Source organism: Tympanuchus pallidicinctus, unplaced genomic scaffold (assembly GCF_026119805.1).
Source record: "Tympanuchus pallidicinctus isolate F22 unplaced genomic scaffold, pur_lepc_1.0 scaffold1, whole genome shotgun sequence".
Taxonomy (NCBI): Eukaryota; Metazoa; Chordata; class Aves; order Galliformes; family Phasianidae; genus Tympanuchus; species Tympanuchus pallidicinctus.
In genome coordinates this window covers 5,307,494-5,334,518 of record NW_026294618.1, presented here as the reverse complement: position 1 = coordinate 5,334,518, position 27,025 = coordinate 5,307,494, and the positions used below count along the sequence as shown (strand labels likewise).

Sequence of the window (27,025 nt, the reverse complement as noted above, 5' to 3'; positions counted from 1 at the left end):
GGGAGGACAAAAAAGCCAAGGACACTTTGCAAACTACGTGCTTGGTGGGGCAGGCATGATAAAGAGCTCCTGAGTCATGGATATTCCAAGGGAGGCTAAAGAATAATCATACAGCATACAGGTAGGACAAGAGCTGGGGACACCAAAGAAATCTCAAGGTAAACAAGATGAAGCAACTTCTTCGTGTAGCACATCGGCTGCGGGTGAACCGGACAGGGCAGGATGCTGCAGAGACCAAGCAAACGAAAAGGGTTCAAATTGGGACTATTTGACTAATTAATGGATATGGGGTACATTAGTCCTATTAAGCATGAGAGGCTGGTGCTCCTCAGGTTGAAAGAACCACAGAAAAGCTTCTACCCTGCGTGAAACGATTTCAGTGCATGATTTCTAAAGCTGCCCTCATCTCATTATTAACTGCTATACAGCATTACACCTCTCTTCATTTATTTCTTTCATTCTTTATTTCATCCTCCCCTTTCCTTCTTTCTTTCTTATTTTTTTTCTTAATTCCTTCCTGCCTTCCTTTCTGTTTCCTTCACCTCACCACTAAACTCTATGGAATACCATACATTTCTTCATTTTTTTCTTTCTTTCTTCCTTTTTCTTTCATCCTCTCCTTTCTTTCTGTCTTCTTTACTTATTCTGTCCCTCCCTCCTTCCTTCCTCTCATTGTTTCCTTCATCTCGTTACTAAATGCTACAGAATACCACACATTTCTTCATTTCTTTCTTTCATCCTCTCTTTCTGTCTTCCTTTCTTATTTCTTCCCTCCTTCATTCATCTCATTACTAAACTCCATGGAATACCACACCTTTCTTCATTTCTTTCTTTAATCTCCCCTTCCTTATTCTTTCTTCCTCTTTATTTCTTCCTTCCTTCATCTCATTATTAGCTATGGAATACACTTCTTCATTTCTTTCATCCCCTTTTTTTCTTTATTCTTTCCTTCCTATTTCTCATTGCTCTTCGGCTAAGAGCTGCTTTTCTCATTCCTGTTCATCAAATTACCAAACACTATGGAATACAATGCTTTTCTTCCATTCCTTTCTTTCTGCATTATCCTTCCTTTTTCTTTATTCCTTCCTTTCTTCTTATTGCTTTTCCTTTATTCCTGCCTTCTCTACTTTCTTCTTCATCTCACTATTAAAAAGATGGAAATGGGGGTTCGGATTGTCAGGGTTGTGGCCCCACTACTTCTCACTCAGGCTGAGCTCCAACCCACCCCATTTACTTTAGTTCCAGCAGTTTTAACCCAACATCCACCCCACACTCCATCGCTAAATGAGAAATTAGCGAAGCCAGCAGCAGCCAAGCTGGAGGGAGATGCAAACAACACCTGAAGACAAGAGATTCTGACGGCATGGAGGAATTCTGCTGGATTTGGGACTGACAGCCGATCAGCTCATTCGTTACACTCTCCTTTATCGCACTTTGAACGCTGTGTTAAAACAGGACGGGTTTAACGCTGAAGCCATGTCTCTGCACACAGACGCGCCCGTGCACGCCCTCCGCCGGGCCGGGCCGGGCCTGGCACCACCTGCAGCTCCGGGCCGCTCTCCTCCTCCTGTGGGAAGCGAAAAGCGAAATCAGCCTCCCTGCCCCGTGAGGGGCTCACCGAGCTGCTTTAGGCCGGGCCCCGAAGGCCTCACACTCGCTTCCCGACACAGCAGAACCGCCCACCCGCCACAGCCGGCCCGCTCTGGCGCCTCGCTCGGCCGCAGCCCCGCTAGAGGAGTCGGAGGGCGGGGCTTCCCCTCGAGCCGCGCTTCCATTGGTCGGCGCACCCCGCCGTCTTCTCCCATTGGTTCCTCGCGGATCTCCGCCCGCCCCTCCGCCACCCGCCGATTGGCCGCGCTCCCCACCCCCTCCGCCTCCTCCTCCTTCGCCTGGCGGACGGGGGCGCGAACGTGCGGTGCGGGCTGTTCCCTGGCCGGGGGGCGCGTGCGGCCTCCACGTGGGGAACAGCACGTAGTCAGCGCGGGCGGCGGCGGGGGGGGCACGCGGCGTTCCCGCTCAGCGCCGGGGCGGGGCGGGGGGCACGCGCCAGGGACGGCCGTGCTGAGGAAGGGGGAAGGGGGGGCGAGGAAGGAGATGGCTGTGGGGGGGTGCGGGGCTGTAGGGGCAGCGGTGGGTTTGGGCTTTAAGAGGAGAGCCGAGGGGCGGGCTGGCGGAGGTGCTGTTTCACTCGGGTTCGTTTGGCTTAACGCACGATCACCGTGTTGGCTGAGCCGCGGGGTGTGAACGAAGCCCGGTGCCCAGCAAAGCGTTTTAGGGCAGAGATCCCTCCGTCCCCCTCCGCTATAAGGCTGTAAGAACCCCCGAGCGCAGCCCGGCCGCTCCTCTTTTGGTTCCTGTTAGAGCCGCTCAAACGGAGGAAAACCCCTCCGAGGTCGCCCAAAGGTTGGAAAGGCAAATCTCCCAAAGGCGTTTTGAAACACGCGAACCGTTCCCGGCCCCGCGAGGCTCAGAGAGGAACCGCCGGGACGGGAAGAAGGGAGAAAAAGAAGGAGAGCCGCTCCCTCCTCCCTTCCTTCCTTCCCCCGGGCAGCGCGGCCCCGGCGGGGGCGTGCATGGAAAGGCCGCGGCGGAGCCAATGCGCAGGAAGGGGCCGAGCATGTGGGGAGGTTGTTTACACCAGCCCGGCCCCGGGAGCTTTAACCCGGCCGGCGGCGAGGCGCGAGGAACGGCCCCGGGACGGCGTGAGTAGCGGGCAGAGCGGGGCGCCCGCAACACCAAGGGGGGAAAGGAGAGAGCGGGGTGGGGAAACGGCGTGGAAGGGGGGAGAGAGGAGGAGGGAAAATGGAAGGAGAGGGGAGGGGGGGAAAAAATAAAGTAAAAATAAAATGGAAAAAAAAAAAAAAAAATGCCAGGAGGGGGCGGGAGCGGCGGTTCCCGCCCGGCCGGGCCGCGCCTCCCTCCCTTCAGGCCCCGCTGCTGCTGCTGCCGCCGGTGGCCGCGTACGTGCGGCGGGGACGGCCGGGGGAGGGGGTTCGGGGAGCCCCGCCGAGGTACAGTGCAACGGGGGGGGAAATCACACAAGGGGGGGACCGGCTGCCGCTTCCCGCCCGCTCTGCGCGAACGGGGGAACCTCCAACCCCTTCCTCCCGGGTGCCAAACCGCTTCGAGTCCGCGCCGCTTCTCGCTGCAGCCCCCCCTCCGCTCGTCAGCATTGCATGCACCCCCGTTGCTCAGTGCGCACCCCCCATTGCAACGTGCGCACCCCCCCGCTGCACTGTACGCCCGCCTTGCACTGTGCGCACACCCCTCTTGCACTGTGCGCCCTCCATTGCACTGTCCGCATCCCCCCCCGCATTGCATGCACGCCCCTTCCCTTTCCATTGCAAGCGCCCCCCTTGCACTATGGGCACCCCCCCCCCCAAATTGCAGGCACCCCATTGCATGCCACGCCCCCCAGCAATGCTCTCTGCCTGCACGCCCCGCCTCCCGGCTTGCCCGGTGAGCCCCCCCCCCCCTTCTCCCCCACACCCCACTCGTGTTCCCCCCGCCCCACGCACACGTGCCCCACCCGGTGCCTCCCTCCGTTGCAGGCCTGGGCACACACCGCCTGCCCTTGGCAATGCCATTTTGCACGCGTGCCGTGCACGCTTGCACACACTTGCACATGCATGCATGACCGCGCACATGCATGACCACGCACATGCATGCCCATACTCCCGCTTGCTTGCTTGCGCGCCTCTCCTGCTGCACCCACGTCCTGCTGCCTGCACCGAAGCTTCAAATTGCGCTCGGCCGCTGCCGCCTTTTCCTTCCTGGCTGCCTTCCCGCAGGGCCGGGCTCCCTGCAGCGCCAGCCCGGGGGCCCTTTCCCGGGGGAAGCCGCTCCGCGCTCCTCCCTGTGCCGGAAAGTGCATTTTTAGGCCTCTTCCAAAAGTGTTCTCCTCGGGAATCACCCCACAGGACGGCTGCCCGCCTGCTTTCCCCACGCGCTTAGTTTACTTTTGCAAAAGAATATCGTTGCTCCGTTTGGAGAGGGAGGAGGAATTTGCTGTCCTGGCCGGAGCTGCTTTATGGGTTTTGTGCTGCACGTCCTGGCGCTGCACCAAGCCGTTGCCTTCCCGCTCTCAGGAGCTTTCTTTCTTTAAACAAAACCCCAAACTTTGCAGATTGCTCTGTGCAGATATCTGTTTCCCTGCCCGTGTCCTGCTGCGGTTTGTCGAACAGCTCTGCCTTCAGAGGGCGGCTTTTGGAAGCCGGCTGGAAAAGTTGTGTTTTGTTATCACTTATTGCAGCACTTCAGGGCTCTTCAAGGATGAATTTTATGGTCTGCTTTGCTGGTCGGTGGCAGGAGCTCAGTTGCGTTCAAAGGAACCTATTGGCGTTTGTTTGGGTTTTCTTTTTTGCTTTTTTGGTTTTTTTTTAGTTTGTATGAAAAAGGAGGAAAACTGGGCTGTGCTGCAATTGCTGTACATGTGTGCACATGCATAGTGCACGTGCACACACACTGTGCTTATGCACATGCACACAGATGCATGCATGGAGCAGTAACCTTTCCTGCAGTTTGCCTGCAAACCTGAAGCAAGCAGCAGCCCGGGCTTTGCTGCCCCAGACCTTCCCCTCTGGCTAAACGAAGCTTTCCTTGTTTGCCAAACGACGCGTGCAAAGTGCCTCCTTTCCCCAGGCCTTGCTGAGGTGCACGGAGCTGGAAACTGCAAAATGCACAGCCGGCATGGAAGCGAGACAGAATTTGGGAGCGGTGCCGGCGCTGACCCCTGCAGTGCATGATTGCAAACAGCTGGGAGGACTCGGGGCAGCTCCGCCGGCGGTGAATGCAGCGCCTGCTCTCCTTGCTTTGCTTTGTGCTTTTCGGAGCACCGAAATGGGATCTGGCCTTCAAAGGCCATGGGGTCTGCTGGAAGCAGATGTGATCCCAATCATTTCAAGGGATTCATAGAATCATAGAATGGCCTGGGTTGCAAAGGCCCACAATGCTCATCTAGTTCCAACCCCCTGCTGTGTGCAGGTCACCAACCAGCAGCCCAGGCTGCCCAGAGCCACATCCAGCCTGGCCTTGAATGCCTGCAGGGATGGGGCATCCACAGCCTCCTTGGGCAACCTGTGCCAGTGCCTCACCACCCTCTGGGGGAAAAACTTCCTCTTACTGTCTAACTTAAACCTTCCTTGTCTCAGTTTAAAACCATTCCCCCTTGTCCTGTCATTATCCACCCCCATAAACCGTTCCCCCTCCTGTTTCTACGCTCCCTTCAAGTACTGGAAGGCCACAATGAGGTCTCCCCGGGGCCTTCTCCAAGCTAAACAAGCCCAGTTCCCTCAACCTTTTCTCATAGTAGGAGGGAGCAGCTGTTCTGTTGGCTCTGGAGGTTCTGGGTGCGAGATGCCAGCTTGCAGGAAGCTTCCAAAAGCCCCAAGAGGGGCAGCAGAGTGCCAAGGAGGGAAGCAGCTTGGGCTTGAGTTGGAGTGTGGTTGTATGGAGTGTGAGTAGAGATAAGGGGGCAAAACACAGTATGATGCTACTGGGGGGTGTCCCCAGTCTCCATGCTGTGTCTTTATACTGGAGGCATGAAGAGAAGGCTCAGGTGGGAACTCATCCCTTTGCTCCCCTTTCTCCAAAGAGGTTTTTGTGATGACTTTAAGGATGAAAGCCGTGGGACAGGGGGAGCGATGCCACCATCCCCACGTGCCCGATGCGGTCGATGCTGCCGGTTGAGCATTGCAATCCTGCACTGGTGGTAATGCCATCATGTCTTTGTCACCCGCAGCGTGGCCGCGATGGCGAGCGTGCTGTCCAGGCGCCTGGGGAAGCGCTCCCTGCTCGGCACCCGTGTCTCTGCCCCCGGTGCTTTGGCTGACGGGGTCCTGGCAGCTCCCCAGATGCACGCCGTGCTGCCAGACGACGTGTCCTGCACGCAGCCTGCAGAGGAAAGCGGCCTGGCACCGAGATTTCCCAGCCCCAGCCGCCGGCAACAAGTACGTAAGGAAGCTTTTGGATGTGGGCTGTGCGTTGGCAGGGGGAGAAAACTCCTGGGGCTCCTCCTAATTGTAGCTGCGGGGGGGAGCTGTCGTTAGGGAGAGCTGCTGATGGGCGTTGGTGTTGGGTTTGGAATACGTTGCCTCGAGCCGAGACCTCTCTCTTGCCTCTGATCCCAGCCAAAAGTGATTGTCCAGAGAAGGCTGGACACTTCTCAGTGGTGTTCCCCAGTCATAGAATGGCCTGTGTTGAAAAGGACCATAATGATCAGATGATGAGTTTCAACCTCCCTGCCACAGGGACGGTTGCCAGCCACTAAACCAGGCTGCCCAGAGCCACATTCAGCCTGGGTATCAGTTATTTGAGGCTGAAGGAGATGGTTTTCATACAGCAGTGTCTCCTGGTGGACTTCTCTTCCATAAGCTTGTGCCATAACCCATGTTGATGTCAGCACACCAAGGAGCCCCCCAGCTTTGCTTTATGGAGGTGTTGATCCCCATGTCACCTGCTTGAGCTTCAGAGCTTTTCCACCCCAGTTGAGGGTCTGTGGGTAAGGGGTCTGGAGACCCCACTTGGGCATGGTTGGTGGCACAGACCCAGCCAGTGAAGCAGCTCTTAAGGAAGGACTGGGATGCTGCGGATCCCCCAGAATGCCTGTCCAGTCCTGTGGGTGGCTGTGCTTTGGCCTCGTGCTGCCTGAGGTGGGGAGCAGCGCTTGTTCTTGTCTTCTACCTGCAGACCTATAAAAGCTACTAAGGGCAGAGCTTGTGAAAGGCCGTGTAAATACAGCCCCTGTTCACTTTTCTGGCTCCTCCTGTGCCCAGCACTGTGCTGTGGGAAGGGCAGATTCCTCCTGCCGTGTGTTTACAAGCCACAGGACAGTGAGAGCTGTTTTCTCCTATGTGCTCCAGTGCAGAGGATTCTGCTCACTTGCTTTGCTGCTGGAAATGACTTAAAAGTAGTGTGTGTGACACAGCTGGGATTGGTGTCAAAAGGAGATGCCACCTCCCTGTGCAGTGCCTCACTCACAGGGACAGATGGTGTTCAGAGAGAAGCCTTGCCTCTTTATTTTTTGGGATCATTGGATAAGGGGTATGGATTTTGGAAGCTGTGAGTGAGATCAGACTGATCTGGCACTCACTCTTTTAGCCTTGGTCCAGCCGCTGTGGCTTTTTCCACCTCGTTCTTTCTGCCAGATGTCTCACCTGGAATGGTCCCATGTGCTTTTCCCTGGTCAATGCATGGGTGCCTGTGTCCATCCCATGTCAGCTTCTTCGTGTGACACCCGAAGCATTTCCATAAAGAGATGCTCCTGTGCCTATAAATAGCTGGAGAGATATGTAACTTCTTTGGACACAGATCCATTTCCATTAACAGAAATAGGCTCATGGGTGGTTGTGCTGGAAAATAGCCCACAGGAGCAAGGGAGACACTGTGAGAGAGGAGCAGGTGAGGTTTGAATGTCTCTTCCTGGTCATGAGAGCCGTGATGGGAGGAGCTGGGATGTGACTTTAGGATCACTGTGCCCAGGAGACCTCTTTCTCCTCTGGATTTTTACCCTCTTATCTACATGCTTTCCCAGGAGGTGTGATAGTAGTGGGCATCCTTGCTGCAACATGACCTGCAGGCAAAGTAAAAGCAGGCAGATTCAATGGAGAAAAGTCCATCCAAAGTCATGATGCTCAGAGGAGCAGCTGAATGTGAAGTTGACAGAGTTGGGGAGCTTGCTCCAAGGGCAGATTTCAGCAGTGGGGTTGGGGTGAACGCTGTCACCACATTGGTGTGCTGGGGCACAGAGGTTTTTGTCCGTCTCTACTCTGCCCTTGTGAGGCCCCATCTACAGTACTGTGTCCAGGTTTGGAGCCCCCAGTACAAGAAAGATAGAGAGCTGTTGGAGAGGGTCCAGAGGAGCCACAAAGATGATCAGGGGGCTGGAGCACCTCCCCTACGAAGACAGGCTGAGGGAGCTGGGCTTGTTCAGCCTGCAGAAAAGAAGGCTGCGGGGTGACCTCATGGCAGCCTTTCAGTACCTAAAGGGAGCCTACAAACAGGAGGGGAATCAACTCTTTGAAAGGGGAAATAACAGCAGGACAAGGGGAAATGGTTTGAAGTTGAGGGAGGGAAGATTCAGGTTGGATGTCAGGCAGAAGTTCTTTACCATGTGAGTGGTGAGGTGCTGGAACAGGCTACTTAGAGAGACTGTGGATGCCCCGTCCATCCCTGGAGGTGTTCAAGGCCAGGTTGGATGGGGCCCTGGGCAGCCTGGGCTGCTATGAAATGTGGAGGTTGGCGGCCCTGCGTGTGGCAGGGGGTTGGAGCTTCATGATCCTTGAGGTCCCTTCCAACCCTGGCCATTCTGTGATTCTCTGACAGCTCTGGGAGAGCCTTCATCCCCCAAATACCCTGCAGTATCCCCCTGCTGCAGAAGAAGGACCCTGAGCAGTGGGGTTGTGCATCAGGATGCAGCACCAATAATGCTCTCCTTGGCTGTTTTTCAGGTTCTTGTCACCTACAGCGGGCAGGAGTGCACAGGGCTGGTGGAGCAGCACAACCCACCCAGCGACAAAGTGAAGGTGCTGCAGCCAGAACAGGGCTCACATACATGCTGGAGGCTGCAGGATGTGCCTGAGGCACTGCAGAGATCTGTGTCCAACAGCATTGATGTCCCCAAGAGGTTCGTGCCTGTGGCTGGTAGTATCTTGACAGGATGGGAAGGGGCTCCTGCAGTGCTCATGCCTGGTTTTATGGTGACGGAGTGAGGCATTGGGGATATCTCTGCCTTACCAGAGCGTGGGTTATCCAGGGAATGGCTGCATTCAGGATTAAGGGGATTTATTTTCTGCAAATGCTGCTTTAGGGAGGAAAAAAAAAGTCTTTCCTGAAGACTTAAAGACTGCAAGAGGGTGGTGGGAGCCACGCTGCTCTGTGAGATGAACCACCCTTCTGCACGCTGGCTCTCCTGCTTTTAACAGGATGTCTCTCTGCTTTTTCCTCTGTGCATTCTCCATCTACAACACAGGAAAGCTGACGCAGCTGTGGAGATGGACGAGATGGTTGCAGCCATGGTGCTGACGAGCCTCTCCTGCAGCCCTGTGGTGCAGAGCCCTCCTGCCAGCGAGAGTGGCATCCCCCGTGAGTGTGCACTGAAAAAGAAAAATAACAACATCCAGAAGAAAAAAAAAGGGGGAGGGGATGTGGAGAAATACACTGTGCCTGTTGGATGCTGAAGGGGCCTTCTTGAGCTTTGAGCTCAGTGCCAAATAGCAGCTGGGGCACAGGTTGTGCTGGGCTGGAGGTGAGCAGGAGCAGCGCTGGTTCCTGGAGGAGCCCGTTGGTGCTGTTTGGGATCGTGCCAATGGGGTGACCCTGCTGTCTGTCACCCTCCTGGGGGGCCGGGGAGCCCCGGGCTGGGGAGCACCGCCTGTCTGCTCCTTTTTTTAGAGGCTCTTTCATTCCCAAGGAGTCAAATGAAGCTGGAGAGATAAAAATAGCAGCTGGGAGCCGTGGGAAATGTGCGTGCCCTGCTGCTGGCTGTCCCCTGCAGGGTTGTGCTTATGGGGAAATGGGATAAAGCTGGGACCTGGCACTGAGCAGAGGTGCAAAGGCTTCACTTAAAACATTTAAAACTGGAAGCAAACTGCTGCCATAGTTTATCTAGCCTCAGGGCTGCTCTCAGTGCCTTATGGTGATGGTGGCTGTGTGTTCCCTGTGTTCAGCATCACGGGCAGCGTGCGATCCCTGGAAGGAGAGCGGCGACGTCTCAGACAGCGGCAGCAGCACTACCAGCGGGCACTGGAGTGGGGGCAGCGACATCTCCACCCCATCTCCCCCACATCCTGAGGGCAGCCCCAAGCACTCCAGCGAGGCACTCAGCTCCCCACCAGCTGATGATGGCTTTGAGACCGATTCCGATCCCTTTCTTCTTGACGAGCCGGCTCCGCGGAAGAGAAAGGTACTGGGGACCCCAGAACCATAGGTGTGGTCCCCTGCAGGGGACCTTGCCACCGTGCAGTTGGTGACATAGGCTGTCTCTCCCTCCAGAACTCAGTGAAGGTGATGTACAAGTGCCTGTGGCCGAACTGTGGCAAAGTCCTGCGCTCCATCGTTGGCATCAAGCGGCACGTCAAGACCCAGCACCTTGGGTAAGGCACAAGTTTCAGCTCCTGCTGAACCATGAAATCCTTGCACCCTTGTGCTGAACGTGCTGGCAGCCAGCAGTCCCCTTCTTTCAGCAAATATCCCCAAGATCAGAGATGCCTTGGTTCCAATGCACTGAGCCCAGCTGTTCTCAGCCACTTGAACTGCTGTCACCTGTCCCTACCTTGTAGCAAGGGAGCCCTGGGCTTTGCAGGAGATCTGGGGGATTGTGCTTCAACTTCAGCACTGGAAATTTTCAGAGGCAAGAACTTGGTGTGCTTGGGGCTAATCTGCCTGGCTCAGGTCTGTGTTCAGTACACCAACTTGGGGTGTGGGAAGCTTTGTACAAAAGCTTTACTTGTGCTTTTGTACATGTTTTCTTATATGCATTTTTCTCCTGTCTTAATGGTTGGTCTTGATGATCTTAGTGGTCTTTTCCAACCTTTATGATTTAGTTGTTCAAATGCTTCAGGAGAGATGACAGTGGAAGGGCTGTGCTACAGTGGGCAGTGCTGGACTGCCATCCAGTGCCAGATAATCATAGTGGGAAAACACTCAGATCCTTTATGCTTTTTTCCTGATCGATGAACCTCAGGACTTGTCTGCAGCCATGCTAAATGAGCTCAGTGAGAAAGAAGGGGACTTTGAGCAGTGCCTGGTCACTATCAGCCTTTCTGGAGGTGCTGAAAGATGTGTTGATCTTCCTTCAAAGTGCTAAGTGCTGTTGCAGAACTAGGGGCCATGCTGATCACAGCCAGCGTGACACTTTAAAACATGAGAGCTCCAAAGCTGGGCACCTCCCTTCCCTGGGACAGGAGCTGCATATTCAGTCTTATTCCCTTTTTCTCCTTGGCAGAGACAGCGCTGACTGTGACCAGCGGAAGCGGGAAGAGGATTTTTACTACACTGAAGTGCAGGTGAAGGAGGAGCCCGCACCAGAGGCAACCACCAACACCAGCCCCACATCGGTGTCTGCCCCGATCATCATCCAGCAAGCCCTGGCCAAGCCTGAGGCTTTGCTGATGGAGCCACCGATGCTGGAACCTGCTCTGGCCAGCAGCTCGCTCAGTCAGTCTGCACCCAGTTCCTTCTGGCACATCCAGGCTGATCATGCCTACCAGGTGAGCTGGTGCCACCTCCCGCTCCCTTAGCAGCTGGGCAGGGGCTCAGGGGCTGCCCGATGGCTGCGGCTTGCCTGCATTTATGTGGCAGTGGTATGCAACACACCCTTCTGCTGCAGATAGCCGCAGATGGAATGCGGCCGTGCCAGATCCTGCGCTTTGGGTAACCTGGAGACGCCCCAGCTGTGGCCCCTGTCCCTTGTTCCCTGCCACAGTGGCTCACCAGCACCACTTGGAGGAGGGATTGCGTGGGGGATTCCTTCCCCACCTCAAGGGAGGCACCTCAGGCTGCCTCAAGCTGATCTTTGCAGGAAGGAGATGGCCCGTGGGCACACAGGAACAAAATCCACCAGGGCTAATGCTGACTGCCCCATCTTCCCTCACAGGCGTTGCCCTCCATCCAGATTCCAGTGTCCCCACACATCTTCACCAGCATCAGCTGGGCCACTGCCAGCTCGACTCTCCCATCCCTGTCACCGGTGAGTCCTCGTCCTTTCTTCCTGAGCCTTTGGGAGTTTCCAGGCTTCCTACTGGCTGTGAACATCCTCAGCCTTATCCCACATGGTCTTCAATGTCCCTGCAGGTCCGGAGCCGGTCGCTCAGCTTCAGTGAACCCCAACCTCCCACGCCGATGCTCAAGTCCCACCTGATCGTCGCCTCGCCGCCCCGCGTGCCCCTTGGCACCAGGTGAGGCTCTCGCTATGCAAAGTACACCCTGAGCAAGAGGGATGCATTCCTGCACATCAACCAAATGATGCTCAAGGCGTAGCAGAGACACAAATCTCTGAAAGTTTGCAATATTGGCTACATTTTCTATTTCTTTGCCCCCTTTGCAGGAAAGTTCGTGGTGAAGCCAAGAAGTGCCGTAAGGTGTACGGCATCGAGCACCGGGACCAGTGGTGCACAGCTTGCCGGTGGAAAAAAGCCTGCCAACGCTTCCTGGACTGAGCATGGCCCTGCAGTGCCACCTCCCTCCCTGCTCCTGCCCGAAGGAGCACTGGAGTCCCTCACTGCTGCACCCAGGGACCTTGGAGGCACCTCCTGGGACTCCAGAAGAGCCCTCCAGAGCTGCGTGTAAATTCCTCCTCCTGTATATTGTACATCAGCTGGGTTTGCTCTTTTCGTTTTGTTTTGGTTTGTTTTTTTTAACACTTTTTTTTTTTTTTTCTTCCCAAATCTGTTTTTGTAAAACGTGAAGAATATCTCCCGTTCGTACAGTTTAAAAACTGAGGCTGGGAGGAGGAAGCCATGGCTCAGCATTCGGGGGACGTTGCAGGTGATCTGGGGACCAAAGAGCTCCCTGCATTGCCCAGGTCAACGCTAGGATCTCCCGAGCTGCTGCAGTGCAGTCAGGGTGAGGCATAGAGGCAGCTTCCCCTGTCCTTCCACTGTCTATGAAGTGCAAATCGCTCATGTCCTGAAGCATCAAGAACTATTGCAGCTTTAAAAGCACGAGGCAGGGCTGGTTTTTAGGGTGGCTCTCCTCGTTGCCTCATGGATGTGCTCTTTGCTCACTCTGCAGCTGGAGCCTGCACGTGTCTCTGCTTCCAGTTTGTCTGTTTCGGAGGCGTCTGGGGGAAAAGCCTCTTTAATCAGGAAAGCTTTGAGAGCTTTTAAAGCAAAAGCAGGTATTCCTTCTCCTTTTAGGCTTTGTACATCTGCATAGTTCCGTGAAAAACTATGTCGTGGCCCTCGCTGTGTCTTTCAAAAGCAGGCTGAGAGCAAATGCTTGTTTGTTCGTTTTTAAACAAAGAAATCTTCCTGATTTCACCAGCAAAGGCAGCTGGCAAGCTGGGAGGACTGGGAAGAGCTTTTTCTCAGCATCAAGCATGGCCCCAGTTTGGTAAACGATCTTAAAATTTGCTTTTGCACCCCATTGGCAGCAGGCAAATCTGTGTCCTGGATATTTTTTCCTCTTTTTTTTGCTGCATTTTTGATAATCACAGCCCATAAGGCACAACCAAGTGTGATCCCTGCACAGGGCTCAAGCCTGGGCTGATGTTCAGGACCGTGCGGTGTGACAAAAACTCCCTTCAAAAAGCAAATTCTGTGGCTGGGAGAGCATCATCATTTTGCTGCTGGATGGACGCACGCCCTGTTGGTGCTCTGGCATAGATGCATACGTGTAATACTGGTGCTTGTCAACCTCTTTTTGTAATTTTGTATATCTAAACAGTATCTCCTTCCAGAGCTTGATCTTTGGTACCAAATGGGCGGATTCAGAATCAGGAAGCAGGAGCAAAACTCCCCCAGGATGCATCCATGCAGGTCTGATTCAAAGCCCGTGTTTTTTCCTGGAGAGGAACTGGCTCAGGATCACCTCCCTGCTGGGGCTGCCATGCTGGGAAAGCCCTTTCCTCTCCCACTGCCATCAGCCATCCCCACAGCTGTCTATTGCAGGAACAGCTCTGCAGGTTCACGCTCTGCATCCTGGTAGCAGCGGGTTGCGTGCTGGGGTTATTGCACTGCTCAAAAGTAGGAATTTATTCTTGACTTTTATTTAGGGACAAAAAAAAAAGAAAAAAGAAGAGCCCCTGGGGCATTTGCTACCATTTGGATTGCAGAGCTGGCAGCACCCAAGCTTGCTGCTGGTCCCTGCAGCAGCACAGACGGGTTTCTGTGATGCTGAAGGCGCGGGTCGCTCAGACTATGGAGATTAATAATTAAACAAAAAAGATTAGTTGTGGTTCCCTCAGACCTTGTGCCTTTGCTCCCACGACTCAGACCCAGAAGTTTTCCCTTCCTGCTTTTCTTGTCCTTTCTGCCCCAAACAGAGTGACCCCGTTTGGGTCCCCATCGCTCAGGAAATGTCACACAAGCCATGTGGGGGTGTCACCCCCCGGGGCTTTGTCCCCCAAACCAGGGTGTAGCGTCTGACAATCCACACTGCCTCCCCCTCCTGTAGTCAATCATATTTTTTCACTGATGGGAACTTGAATTTCTGCAAATGGAAATGAGAATAACTTTCTGCTTACTGTTAAAGGTGATTTTTATATTAAAAATAGGAAGAAAAAGATAGGAATGGCTCTGGAATGAGTGGCTGATTGCCCACTGAGTTGAGGGCATGGTGGGACACCTGAGATGTTGGGGAGCAGTGCCTCCCTCTGCAGCCAATAGCACTTACAGCCCCAGGGTCACCCTGCACAGGGCTGTTCTGTGCTGGTGGTGTTCACCCAGGGTTGCACACAGCTTTATTTTCTGAGGGCTTTTGCGGTACGGATTTAATGGGACAAAATTGTCCTTTAGCTCCTGGCTTTCCTTTATTTCAATTTGGGAGTATTTTGGAGTTTTTTTACACTTTTAAAAGGAAAAAAACTTGTATTTCTGCTGCAGTGACAGCAGGCATTGTGTCATTTTTTCAAGGCCAGGCTGGATGTGGCTCTGGGCAGCCTGGGCTGCTGGTTGGCGACCCTGCACATAGCAGGGGGTTGGAACTGGATGAGCATTGTGCTCCTTTGCAACCCAGGCCAGTCTATGATTCTGTGGTTTGTCAGATTGGCTGGTGTCCCATTTCTTGTTTTTTTTTCCTTTCCCATCTCTTCATTGTTTCTTCACTCACTTCCAGCCTTGGTCTCACCAAACTCCATCCCACCCACCGTGGGTAACCCCAACTACAAGCTCAGCTTGGAGACATCTCCCACTCCAGCTGTCTGCCGTGTGTATGTATGTATGTAAATAGGAACCTTTTAATTGGGCACTAATTGGAGGCTGCTCTCCTTTTCCAGCCCAGCTGGCACCCAAACTGAGCGCAGGGTGACCCCGCGCTGTCACCGTGCCCTGCTGCCATCGGGTGATGCTGGGAGTGGTGACAGGGTGGTGGCGTGGGGAAGGGCTCAGGGATGCTCATCCCCGTGCTCCCACAGGACCCTGCTGCCCGCTTGGGCTGGGAGGATGTTATCTTCTGTCTTGGAGCTTTTCTCAGCTGTCTTCCAAGTATTATTTTTATTGTAAAAAAACAAAAACAAAAACAAAAAAAACCCCAAAAACCAGAAAATATGAAAAGAAAAAAAAAAGAAAAATTTTAAAAGAACGCAAATGTGAAATGTAATTTTTACAGTAGCGATATGAAATATATTTTATAAGAAATAAAGAAAAGTTGCCTGATCGCTCGCCGGCTCTGCCTGGTCTTTGCGCTGTGGGTCCGGTGCCCTGCACGGTTCCATCTCTGTGGCACAACGGCTTGTGGCACCACTAGGTAGCAGTGTCTGCCCACCGGTGGTGCATCCTTCCTCTTCTGTCGGTTTTCCTCCTCAAAAAGCCCGGTCCTTGAAGTTTTCAAGCTGAAATCTACAAGGAGAGGTGGGTGCATGCAGAACCCGGTGGGTTTCTGACCCGTGTCCTGTGCAGAGCCCTCACCATGGGACTGCCCAGCTCAGATGCTGCCTGCTGGTGCAGAACGCCTGAACATGCACAGTGCACAGAGCCTGAATCCTATTTATGAGGGTGGATAATGACAGGACAAGGGGGAATGGTTTTAAACTGAGACAGGGGAGGTTTAGGTTGGATATGAGGAGGAAGTTTTTCCCCCAGAGGGTGGTGAGGCACTGGCACAGGTTGCCCAAGGAGGCTGTGGATGCCCCATCCCTGCAGGCATTCAAGGCCAGGCTGGATGTGGCTCTGGGCAGCCTGGGCTGCTGGTTGGTGACCTGCACACAGCAGGGGTTGGAACTGGATGAGCATTGTGGGCCTTTGCAACCCAGGCCATTCTATGATTCTATGAATAATTCCATATTTTTGCACAAGGTGATGGAAAAGGAGGAAAGGATGGGAGGAGAGCTGACAAGAACCAGTCCCATCAAGGGGCCTGGGCACCCCTGGTCCCAACCCCACATTTCCATTGGGAAGCTGTGGGGTGAAGCTGAAGCCTTGCAGTGACCAAAATGGAAGCTGGCACCGTGTGGCACCTGCAGAGGACAAATGCAGCCTGGCATCTGCTCCTGGGGGCATTCAAGAAAGCCCCAAGAACCCTTCCTGTATTGCAGGGTGGGGACGTCACTGCAGTGAGCTGTCGCCGTCTCAGCCCAGGCTTTGGTGTGTCCCCACTGATGATTTCCAACTCCTTTGGGCGCATCCCCTCTCTGTCTGAAGTTCTGGAACGCTCTTTTATTCCCCCAATTAACACCTCCAGTCCATTCCTTTTTGAGTGAAGGGCTGCCAGGTACGTACGCAATGGGGTGACTCTCATGCCACGCTGCTGCAGCCCATGCAAGGGGAGAGCCCAGCTGAGATTCATGCACATTTGCCACAAAAAAAATCTCATTTTTTCCCCTAAAAAACTCTGTTTTTTTTTTTGCCAGCTGAGCCTCAGGGATGGCAGCAGGGTAAGCGTTGTCCCAAGTGACGGTCGCCAGTCGCACTGATATCGTAGAAACAGTAAACTAATTTATTAATCCTTTTGCTATGTACAAGTTTAATGGAGAAACCTTTGTATGAAACAATTAAAAAGAACAGGGAGAAGGTTGAGTTGGTTTTTCGTTGTTGTTTTTTTTTTTTTCCTATGTTTTTTTGTTGTTGTTGTTGTGTGGGCTTCTGTTTGTTCATTTTGTTTCCTTTTTGTGGGGTATTTATTATTATTATTATTATTACCATTATTATTTTGTACAAAGGGTGAGACCAGGGCTCCGGTGGTGGGACGGCAGCGGGGACACAATACATGCCGGGGGGAACGCGACGAAAACACACGCTGCGATGCTGAGCAAAGAAGTCAACCCCGGAGTCCATAGAAAACCTCAAGGAAAGCACTCAAAGAATAGTAATTACAAAATAAAAATCATTTTAAATGAAAAGAAAAGAAATCAAAACAAAACAAAAAAACAACCAACCAACACCATTTCCAGGTGCTTTCTGCCCAGCTCTGGGTGCTGGGTCATGCTTTGGTCCCTTTTTTTTTTTGGGAACCGAGCCGTGGTGGGATGCAAACCCCAAATGCTGGGGGTAAATCCTGTGGGGAGCCCCAGGGGGGGCACGCGATGCTGGGAGGGGATGCCCGAAAGCCACTTGGGAGGGGGAGTAAAACAAAACTTGTTAAATCACTATTTTCCCATGTTGGGTGTTCCCAATGGCCGAGCAGGGCGCAAATTTTGCCAAAATCCCTTTTTTTGTTGGTTTTTTTTTTTTGCTTTTTGAGGGGGGACCCCCCCCCAATCCACGCAGTCCTCTGCCCCACTCCCCACCCCACGACTCCTGGCTCCGGCGCTGGCCTCATCCTTTCCCGTCCTGGCTTAAATTGCACCCGGTTGGCTGCTCTCGAGAAGGGAGAAAAATGATTTCGGGACGCGTGCGAGTCTGAAGCGCTTTGGGGTCCGTCAGAGAGAGGTTGGAGGCTGCTTGGGTGGACAGGAGCAGGGTTTAATTTTGCCTGTGCCTGGCGGAAGGTGCCGGGACGCGGTGCCGGAACGCTACAAAAACAAAAACAAAAACAAAACAAAACAGAAAAAATAAAAATAATAATAATAAAAAAAAATAATAATAATAATTGCAGCTGAGAGCAGTGCAAGAGAGGGGCCGGGATGCTTTGTCCCGGGATGCTTTGCCCCAAGATGCTCTGCCCTGCGGGCTGCGGGGCTGGAAAGGAATCCCCTGGTTTTAAGGAGATGCTTTGCAGCAAAAAACAAACAAACAAACAAAAAAAGGCAAAAATAATAATAAAGGAAGAGGGAAATAAAAAATTCTACTTAATTTCAATGTTACAGGGTGTGGTTGGGTGTGGGGTGGGGGCTCGGAGCATCCCAGCACCGTTTCCTGGGCCCATGGGGGTGCTCCCCGCTCACCACTAGGTTTTGCCAATGCGATGCTTTGGGGGAGAGTCATCTCATTTACAGAAGCAACAGGTCTGGTTTATGGTCTTTTTTGTTTTTTTCTAATGGGAGGAGGAGGCTGAAACATTCTGCACACTTTTATGGTGTTGGGGACAAAACCCTTTTGCCTTACATCCCAATGTGACCTATGGCAAAGGGATATTTCTGGGGTGTCACTGAGGTAGGAACTCACAGCCCAGCCTTGGGGCTTGGTGTTTCCAAGCCATTATTTTTTTCCCTTCTGTTTTTGATGTGCACCCATTAGGAATGGGGAACACAGCACTGGAGCATCCCAAGATCCAGCATCGCCATTCAGCGGAGCAAAATTGGTGTTTCTTGGGCAAAACGTGCCAACCAAAAAAAGCAAAAGGGGCAAAGGATGGGTAGGAGCTGAGGGGGGGTAAAATTATGATATTTTGAGGGTACAGTGAAAAACAAAACAAAACAAAACAACAATAATAAAGAAAACCAACAAGCAGCCATCGCTTCCTGGAGAAACCCTTCCTAACGGAGGTTTTGGGGTTGGGGCAATGGATTGACTTTTTGGCCATGGCGCGCGTGTCCATGGCGCGGTGCCGCGGGGCCGGCTAGATCTCGTTGTGCTCGCTGAGGTCGCCGGCCATGTCGTACTCACTGGAGCGGGGCGACATGCCCAGGTACTGCTTCAGGAACTCGCTAAACCTCTTCTGGTTGTTCCACTTCCGCGCCGATTTGCGCACCCCGATGAAGCCCCCGTATCTCTTCTGCACCCCACGGGCCGCCGGCCACGAGCCGCGTGTCCCCCGTGGGAAGCCACCTCCGAGCCGCCGGGAAATGTCCTCGTCCTGCGATGGGAAAGCGCCCGGCGCCATCCCGGCACCTCCGTCTTCGGCGTCCTGGCGCCGCAGCAGCTCGCTTACCTGCAGCGGGCTCGCCACCGCCTCGGCCGGCCCCATGGCACCGAGGATGCCGGCACCGACGGCACCTGGACGCGGCGCAGATCGGATGCTGGTGGCGCACATCTCCCAGGTGGCCCGCGGGACGGCTTCGCCTTCGCACTCCAGGATGCAGACCTGTGAGGGGAGACGGGGGGACTGTTTTCAGATCATAGAATCCCAGAGTGGTTCAAGTGGGAAGGGACTTTGAGGTTCCACTCAGTCCCAACCTCTGCTGTAGGAACTCCTGCCAAAGATCAGGTGCCCAAAACCCCATCCGGCCTGGCCTCAGTCATTGCCAGGGATGGAGCACCCACGGCCTGTTCCAGTGCCTCACCACCTTCATCGTGAAGAATTTATTCCTTGTACCTCATCTAAACCTTTACTCTTTCAATTTAATCTATCACCCATTGGATCATTGGGCTCCTCTCCATCTCTAGCCCAACCAACATGCTGGAAGACACCATGCAAAGGCACTGGGAGCACATCAATTCTTACCAGTCACAATTTTGCCCCAAATTCAGGGTTTCAACAATCCTCAGGCTCCCAGAAGTGATGGAGATGCTGGGGAATTGCACCTGAACCTGCATCGCCTCTCGCACTCCTTCCCCACTGCCATCCACACTCCTGTCCCACCTTTCTCAGCTGGGTGCTGCAGGGTTCTTCAGCCATCATGAGCCTCAAATTCCCCAAGTGTGCCATGGGATGGTGGATGTGGGAAGGGACCTCGGGAGACCTTTTCCAGCATGGGCACCCCAGACAGATTGGAGTTGGGTTATCTCCAAGGATGGAGACCACAATCACTCAGCATGTGGCCATCTTCACAGCAAAACCAGGTTCTCTCCTGTTCTGGTTTCCTGTACTCTCACTCCAGTCCATTCCAGCCCCTTTACTGATGTAAAGAGGTCTCACCAGTGCCAAGCTGTCATAGGATAGAAGTCAGAAGAAGCCAGTCATCTCGCTGCAGAGAGTGATCAGGTTGGTGAAGCATGATTTCCCCTTCGTAAATCCATACTGGCTGCTCCCACTGACCTTCTTGTGTGTTTGGAAAAGCTCTCAAAGATGACGTTGTTCTCTGCCATCCGCCTCAGGATTGCTGTGAGGCCAACCAGCCCTGCCTTCTCAGATGTTAAGAATGAGTTTGCCCTTCCCTCGGTCCCTAGGGTCACCACATCCTTTCAAAGGCCACCAAAAGTGACCTGACCATGTCATTTCCTCAGTACCCACATCCCATCCCTTTCCAAGAGCCAACTGGGCAAACCACCCAGGGGAAACCATCCAGGAGAAGGTCTTTGGAGAGCCAAACTCAATAAATATCCCAAGAAGCTGGAGATCCAAGGAGGGAAGGCTTCTCTTCCATTTTCCTGCAGTGGTTCCATCTCAGAGCTTTTCTCATGGTGGGTTCTTTGAATCTCTTGATGCCAACGTGGGGAATCCTATGGCTGAAACATGCTGGTTTACATCTCACAGCCTCCAGAACAGGCCATCTGCAAGGCAGATCATTGCCAGAACCACTCTTTGCCATGGGTTCATTGACTTCCATGGGTGAGAGATCCTGCAAATCCCAACACGGGATTTGAGAGCTACAGCTCAAGCATCTAACTGTGCAGCAATTCACAATGTCCATGTCAGCCAGGCTCTTCAGATAAAAAGAAAAAAGAACCGTCCCCTGGTGACTCAGGTCTTGAAAGCCATCAGCAGTCCTATCATCCATTCACAACACAGCCTCACTAGCATCCCAGTGTCCTCAGCCATCGCCCCGTTGCCTTAATTCATAAAGAAACATCTTCTGATGTGGCCAACTCATGTTGTTTGGGGCATCCTTGGCAAATGCTTCCCAATCCTCCTCGTTGAATGACAAAAGAAGCTAGTGAGGCTCTTTCCAAGCTTCACTTGGCATTAGTGGTGTCACCCTGGGCTGGCACTGCCCCCCCAATGGCTCTGGGGACCAGGACATAGGCTGATCATCCACATTTTGAAGAGCTGGTTCCTGGATGTTGCAGGCACACCAGTCACTTCGGGGGTTCTCCTCTTCCTACTCTGAAGTCACAGCTCTGCAGCCCTTGGGAAACTACTTGGACATTTCCATTTGATGCTTTCAAATTTTAGGGCCAAACACAGGGTGATGCACCCCAAATCTTGGCCCACTGGGACAGCTGCGGCCTGATACTGGGTCAGCTGTGACATCCCCACCGAATGTCTGATCCCCACTAGTTCCAGGACATTTCTCAGTCCCAGGGGCTTCCCCTGTCACAGTAAGCCAAATTTATCACTGCAGTGTCACTAACGAATAGGCGGTCAGTGCTTCCCTGTGGGTGGAGGGGAATGGGAAGGAAAGAAATGCTCCTGGCCAGAGTCCGGCCACAGCTCAGTGGAGGGGAAAGGAAAGCATTACAGGCAGGAACGGGCTGATTCATCCCTTTGCAGTGTGAAATTTTCTCAGTCACCACGTCTCCCATGGGCTCAGCAGCCCTGCAGATCACTGCCCGCCCCAAATATTTCATCTCTCCATCCATCTGCAGCCCCAGCGGCACACGGCGTTGGTCCTGATGGGGCTCGCAGGTTTTGGGTGGCCTTTTGCTGCTGGGGCGTGCAATGGGGATGCCAGGAGGGCATGTTGCAGGTCCTGGACCATCCCCAGTGATGTCAGCTCCATCCCATAGCCATCAGAGCCTTGTCGCCATCTCTCCCAGCAGCTCCCCAAGCCAATCTGGGGACAATTTGGTAGACTCTGATGGTGTACAATGACAACCATGACCGCATGCGTCCATCCCCTCCATGCGCCCAAGGAGAAGAGACAAGGACAGCAGCACCCTCGAGGCTCCTCACCACCCCACAGCTCCCCATGCCCTACCACCACATTACCCCAAACCCCACACTGGGTGCAGGGGCACTCACGAGGAGGTCGAAGCCATCCCGGTAGAAGTGGCGGTCGCAGCGCAGGCAATCCCCTCGACAGTCACTCCTTGCACGGGCAAAGAGGCAGAGCAGCAGCAGGTCCCAGAGCACGGCCCTCATGGTGACAACAGCAGGGCTGCAGCCAGAGACAAAACCTGTGAGCCCCAGCACTACTCCTAAATGGGTTGGAGCAACGCTCAGCCCTCACCATAATGGGAATGAGCCTCCCTCCCACCCCCAGCTCCATTTTCCCAGGCTATCTCATGACACGAGTACCAGCAGGGCTTAATTTAGCAGGTGGACGTGGTGAGGTGGCACGTCTCAGGCTGTCCCCAAGCAGGACGTCTGTGTGCCAGCAGTGAGCCTGAGGACACGGGGACAGCAAAGATAGAGTTGCCCTTGGTGGCACCTTGGTGCCTTTATGCAAGCTATGTCCTGGGCAAGGAAACGGGCAACATGTCTAAAACATTCTTCAAGCTCCACCAGCAGACCAGAAATCCTCATTTCCTTCTAAAACCATGATTTCCAATCTTCTGCCACCATTCTGATGAGTATCCAGGAACCACATGCCCAGCTTAGCCCATCACAGGCAAAGACCTCGGTGGTGGCTTTGTGACCTGTGCTTCACCAGCATGTTGGGGCATTCTGGGGGGGATTTGAGGGTGGGTTTGCTTTTGTGGGCAGGGCTCAGGGCTCATGTTTTCCACCAAGGTGGGGGCATCCTGCGATAGAAGCACTGGGGACTCTGCACGGTGTCACGGTCACCTTCGAGCTCAGTGACACAGAGCCCCGCGGAGCTGCTTGTCATTTGCTGGAGGGAAAGCTGATAAGGAGCCAGAATTAAGGCTTAATCTTCGCCGAGTCTCATTAAAACTGGCTGGCGGCATGAGTCAGAGGATTGGCAGGATGCTCCCAGGAGAGGACAAACCCCCCCAAAAACCACTGCAAAACCCCAATATCCCCACAGTACCCCTGAAGGAAGTGTCCCAGTGTCCCTGGGAGAGCTGGAGTGCAGAGCCTGGGAGAATTACTGGATGGCCAACTGGAAGATGCTATGGGGCAGGCAGGATGCGAGCGCCAGGATGAGGGGTGGCACTGCATATCGATGCCCCTGAAAATGCAATCAGCCCATCTGAAGCGGAGCACCTGCCTGGTACTGGGGGGATGGAAGCATACAGCACCCTCCAAAACGTTGCTGTGAGCCCCACAGCTCTGGGGTACGCCAGTATCAAGTCAAATTATCCTCATTAATGACAGCGTTGGGGTGAAAAGGAGGGATTTGGGTGAAAATACAGCCTGTGGTTCAGATAGCGGCCGGGTCTGGCTCTGACATCAACAACCAGGGAGGAGAGGAGGAGGAGGACGGGCAGCAGGTGCTGCTGCGATGCGCTTTCATTCATTCGATTTGGGTTGATTGGGTTTTTCTGCGGTGCGTGAGCTTTGGGCTGAAATCAGATGAAATGGAGCTGCTCAGGGATGCTGAACCCTGTATTCCCCAGGAATGCTCTCATTAGGGTTAGGGTCTGTCTCACCACGTGGGGAACAAGCACTGTGCCCAGAGCTCAGTCAGCCCCAATGATTGCTCTGTTTCCTCCCAAACCCCACTCTTCCAGATGAATGCAAGGCCCTATTCAGAGGGCACAGACCTGCTTCCAGCCCCAAACCCCACTATTATCCAACAGTGTCCCCCACTGGCACTGGTAAAACACTTCCCCTCCCGCTCTCCTCCAGCATTAAAATGATGCAAAGTTGCCACCAGCAAAAGGAAAAGCCGAAGGGGAAGGCATTGCTGCCAATGTGCCCCAAATCTTTGTGCCGGTGGCTTGGGGGGAATTGGAAGCAGCCCCCCCTGCTTCCCTGGTGCTCAGCAGAAAAACAAGCGCTTCCTTTTGTTGAGTCCCTCCATCAGGTAATTGGCCATAATTGGCCAAAATTACAGACTGCGGTGAGATGATCAACACAGATGGGGCAGCGATGGAGCGATTTAGAGGTAAAAGCTTTGGGCAGACGGCTGCTTCCCGAGTCCATCCCCATTCATTCCTGCTTTCTGTCGGGGAAGGCAAGAATAAAAAAGCAAAAACAAAAACCCAACCATTTTTCTCCCTTTTGTGCTTTGTCAGAGGGGGGACCGATGCCTCCTGCTCCAGGCACCTCCCGGTGCATCCCACGGTGTTGAAGTTGTGAAGTTCCCTACCCCTTTTGTCCTGGATATCACCCCCCCAAAACAAAAGAAAAACACCAAAAAGGGATAATTTGGGGTTTGCCAACCCTGTGGTTTCTCCCTTCAGGCCATCAGCACAGGGGTGGAGGAACAGAGCCGGGTGCTTTGTGTCAGATCAAACCCTAAACCCTTTGCATCTCACTTGCCACCCCGCTGCCCCACCGTGCGTCGGGCTCCTGTTGCGTTCCTCGATCAGTTTGGGTCCAAAAAGGGATATTTGGGGGAAGGTGAAACTTTTTGGCAGGTGCTCGCCCAGATAAGCATCGTGCATTTTGCTTTGTGGGGAGATATTTCCCTTTAACCCCTACTGAGGAATGGGAATACGGGATGAATCGAAGCCTCGCCGATGATGCTCGGGCTAAAAAACCCAGCAAAAAAAAAAAAAAAAAAAAAAAGAAAGAAAGAAAGAAAAGAAAAGAAGAAAGAAAGCCAATTTTCCCCCCAATCCGTTGCAAACCGAAGCCCATCTCCTACCTGCAGTGTGCTGTCAGCTGCCGGCTCCTCTGCTCTGTGCCTCCTCCGGCGCCGGTGCCTTGGTGGTATATATAGACGGTGTGCATACCCATCCCCACACCTCCCGCCCGGCCCCCAGCACGTGGGCTGAGCCCACCCCCGGGGGCTGAAGCTGCACTGACAGCTGGGGACAGGGGATGTGTGTCCCCCCCCTCCGTGCCCCTCTGTGTCGTGAACTGGTTCCCATTAGTGGGGTGTCCTCCGGCATCGTGTTTTGGGGACGGTGGGTGAATATGGGGTGGCTGTGTCACCCCCAGATGCCTTTCTGTCAGACCCAGTGCAGTCCCCTCAAGCATCCCAGGGAGCAGAATTTGGGGGGGTGGTTATGGGGTAAGGAGGCTCTGTGGGGTGCTAAGCTGGAGCATTCACTGAGCACTGGGGGGCACCCACCACCATTCACCCCATAATTTCTTTTTAGGGAATAATGGATTTAAAATGTTGCCTTTTTGTCACTGATGCAGCCCAAGGATGGAAATGGGCTTCCCCCTACCCCAGAACAGCTCGGGGGGGGGGGGGGGGGGGCACAGGGGCTCGTCAGATTTGTTGCTCCAGTGTGGCTTAATGAGGACAACCGGCACTGATCACAGGCAGGAGGATGGGGAGAATCAATTCCCAGCTCAATGGACAGAGGGGTAAAATTAAAACTTTTCATTTGGAAATGAAGGGGATCTCTCCCCTTACCCCAACATAGAGTGGATATGTGCTCCATTGGGTCCATCCCAAAGAAGGTGTGTCCCAGTGCTCCCACCTCAGGGGACATCCAGCCACATCCAGCCTTTCCCAAGCAGCATCACCTCCTTTTTCCCATCCAGCTGCCCCCGTGGATAACCCTGCTGGAAGCCACTGAGCATTTTGCAGCACCCCGAGTATCCTGCATGGCCCCAAGAAGCTTTCATCATCCCAAGCATCCTATACTGCCCAGAGCATACTTCATCACCTCGAGCATCCTGTACCACCCTGAGCATCCTTCACTGCCCCAATCATCCTGTACCACCCTGAGCATCCTTCACTGCCCCAATCATCCTGTGCCATCCTGAGCATCCTTCACTGCTTCAATCATCCTGTACCACGCCTAGCATCCTGCACTGCCCCAAGCATCCCATACCACCCAAGCATACTGCGCTGCCCTAAGAATCCATCATAGCCCCAAGCATCCTGCACGACCACAAGAATCCTTCATCACCTCGAGCATCCTATACGATTCTGAGCATCCTGCGTGACCCCAAGCATCCTTCACTGCCCTGAGCATCCTTCACCACCCCACACTGGCAATTCGATAATCAAATCCGCAGCACCACTGAGATCATATCTCGGTAATTCCCCCTAACAACTCCCTGGGAAGGGCTGCATAGCAGAGCGAAACGGCTCCTTTTGTTTTCGCTTTGGCTCTGAAACAGCGCGCTCAATGTCCTGCCTGAGACCTCTGCTCTGTGCATGCCTGGGCAGGCATCAGAAGCCAGAAACCTATGGAACAGCTATAAAGTGGCAGAGCTGCCTTGGGGGAGCCAGTCCCCACTGCACTCGTGGTTGAGAGCTGATTTTTTAAAATAACCCTATTGCTCAGACTTCCCTTAGCCATCCAGGTTGTTGTGGTTTCTCATGAAGGGCTTTTTCACCAAACCAAGGTGGAGGGAAGGGGATGGCAAGGGGACAGGCACCTTGTCCTTTCTGGGGACAATTTTACAGTGGATCCCCCCCCAGAGGAATCACCGTAGCCTGGTGAGAGGGAATTACCTCCAAGGCTGTATTTTAAGCTGGTGATTTGGATGGGGCTGAGTTGATAGCGAAGGACATCGGGTGATGATGCTCAGGGTCTTTCTAATTAACTTGGGGGCAGGGGGAGATGATTGCTGGGAGGGGGTGCCATCACACTAAGTGTGATGCCCACTTTGTGGCAATTCCAGGTCTAGCATATAAATCCCATGAGAGAAAGTAGGTTTAGGTTGGAGAGGATTCACTGCTTTTGTAGAATGAGGGCAGAATTCAGGCTCACGGTTTCCATCCTTTTGGGAGTCTGACACCTGGTATGGTGAGGATGAACCTGATGAAGGATCCTCGCACTCCCACAGGCACCATTTGTCCTCTCATCCAACCACGAGAAGACCCAACCATTGGGTTTCCATTGCTTCAGTGAGTTGAGTGAGCTCAGGAAGGACTCTGAGGAGCTGTGGTGAGGATGGGAGAAACAGAAGAACATCACCATCCAATTAGATGCATTGGGATTGGTCCTGTTTTTAGCAGGCTTGGACCAGAGCTCCCCAGGAGATCTCATCCCACCTCCCCATGACTCCCTGAGCAAAGCAGGGGAGAGAGCAGCAGGGACCTGAAATGGGCTAGGAGGACATTTCTTAAACATGCAAACGTATCTGACCATACATAACATACATAAGCAAACAAATCAGGGTTTGCCTTTCAGCCCCAGGAGATACAGGATGTGGTCATCTCCATGGGTGGATGGAGTGGCTCTTGGATGGT

The 27,025-nt window shown here is 53.6% G+C and overlaps 2 protein-coding genes and 1 long non-coding RNA gene across 4 annotated transcripts; 1 reads left to right on the top strand and 2 right to left on the bottom strand.

Annotated features, from left to right (window-relative positions):
• Nucleotides 1-648: 648 nt before the first annotated feature.
• On the bottom strand, nt 649-3,954 carry LOC128086015 (uncharacterized). Its single transcript, XR_008209206.1, has 2 exons — nt 3,662-3,954; nt 649-1,567 (listed from the first exon to the last, which is right to left on the bottom strand). It is a non-coding gene; the product is annotated as an uncharacterized LOC128086015 (long non-coding RNA).
• Nucleotides 2,614-14,255, top strand: ZNF395 (zinc finger protein 395). Its single transcript, XM_052692696.1, has 10 exons — nt 2,614-2,702; nt 5,741-5,948; nt 8,448-8,623; nt 8,969-9,081; nt 9,666-9,901; nt 9,991-10,091; nt 10,943-11,207; nt 11,594-11,686; nt 11,791-11,894; nt 12,044-14,255. The coding sequence occupies exons 2-10, from the start codon at nt 5,751-5,753 to the stop codon at nt 12,153-12,155; spliced, it is 1,398 nt and encodes a 465-aa protein (XP_052548656.1). The 5' UTR covers nt 2,614-2,702; nt 5,741-5,750; the 3' UTR covers nt 12,156-14,255.
• Nucleotides 14,256-16,567: 2,312 nt separating this feature from the next.
• Nucleotides 16,568-24,559, bottom strand: PNOC (prepronociceptin). 2 transcript variants are annotated; one of them, XM_052693744.1, is made up of 4 exons: nt 24,512-24,559; nt 21,817-21,952; nt 18,639-19,056; nt 16,568-17,605 (listed from the first exon to the last, which is right to left on the bottom strand). In XM_052693744.1, the coding sequence occupies exons 2-4, from the start codon at nt 21,934-21,936 to the stop codon at nt 17,556-17,558; spliced, it is 588 nt and encodes a 195-aa protein (XP_052549704.1). In that variant the 5' UTR covers nt 21,937-21,952; nt 24,512-24,559; the 3' UTR covers nt 16,568-17,555. The 2 variants fall into 2 exon arrangements, with proteins under 2 accessions (XP_052549704.1, XP_052549708.1); XM_052693748.1 differs by having other exon boundaries at nt 16,568-19,056.
• Nucleotides 24,560-27,025: the final 2,466 nt, after the last annotated feature.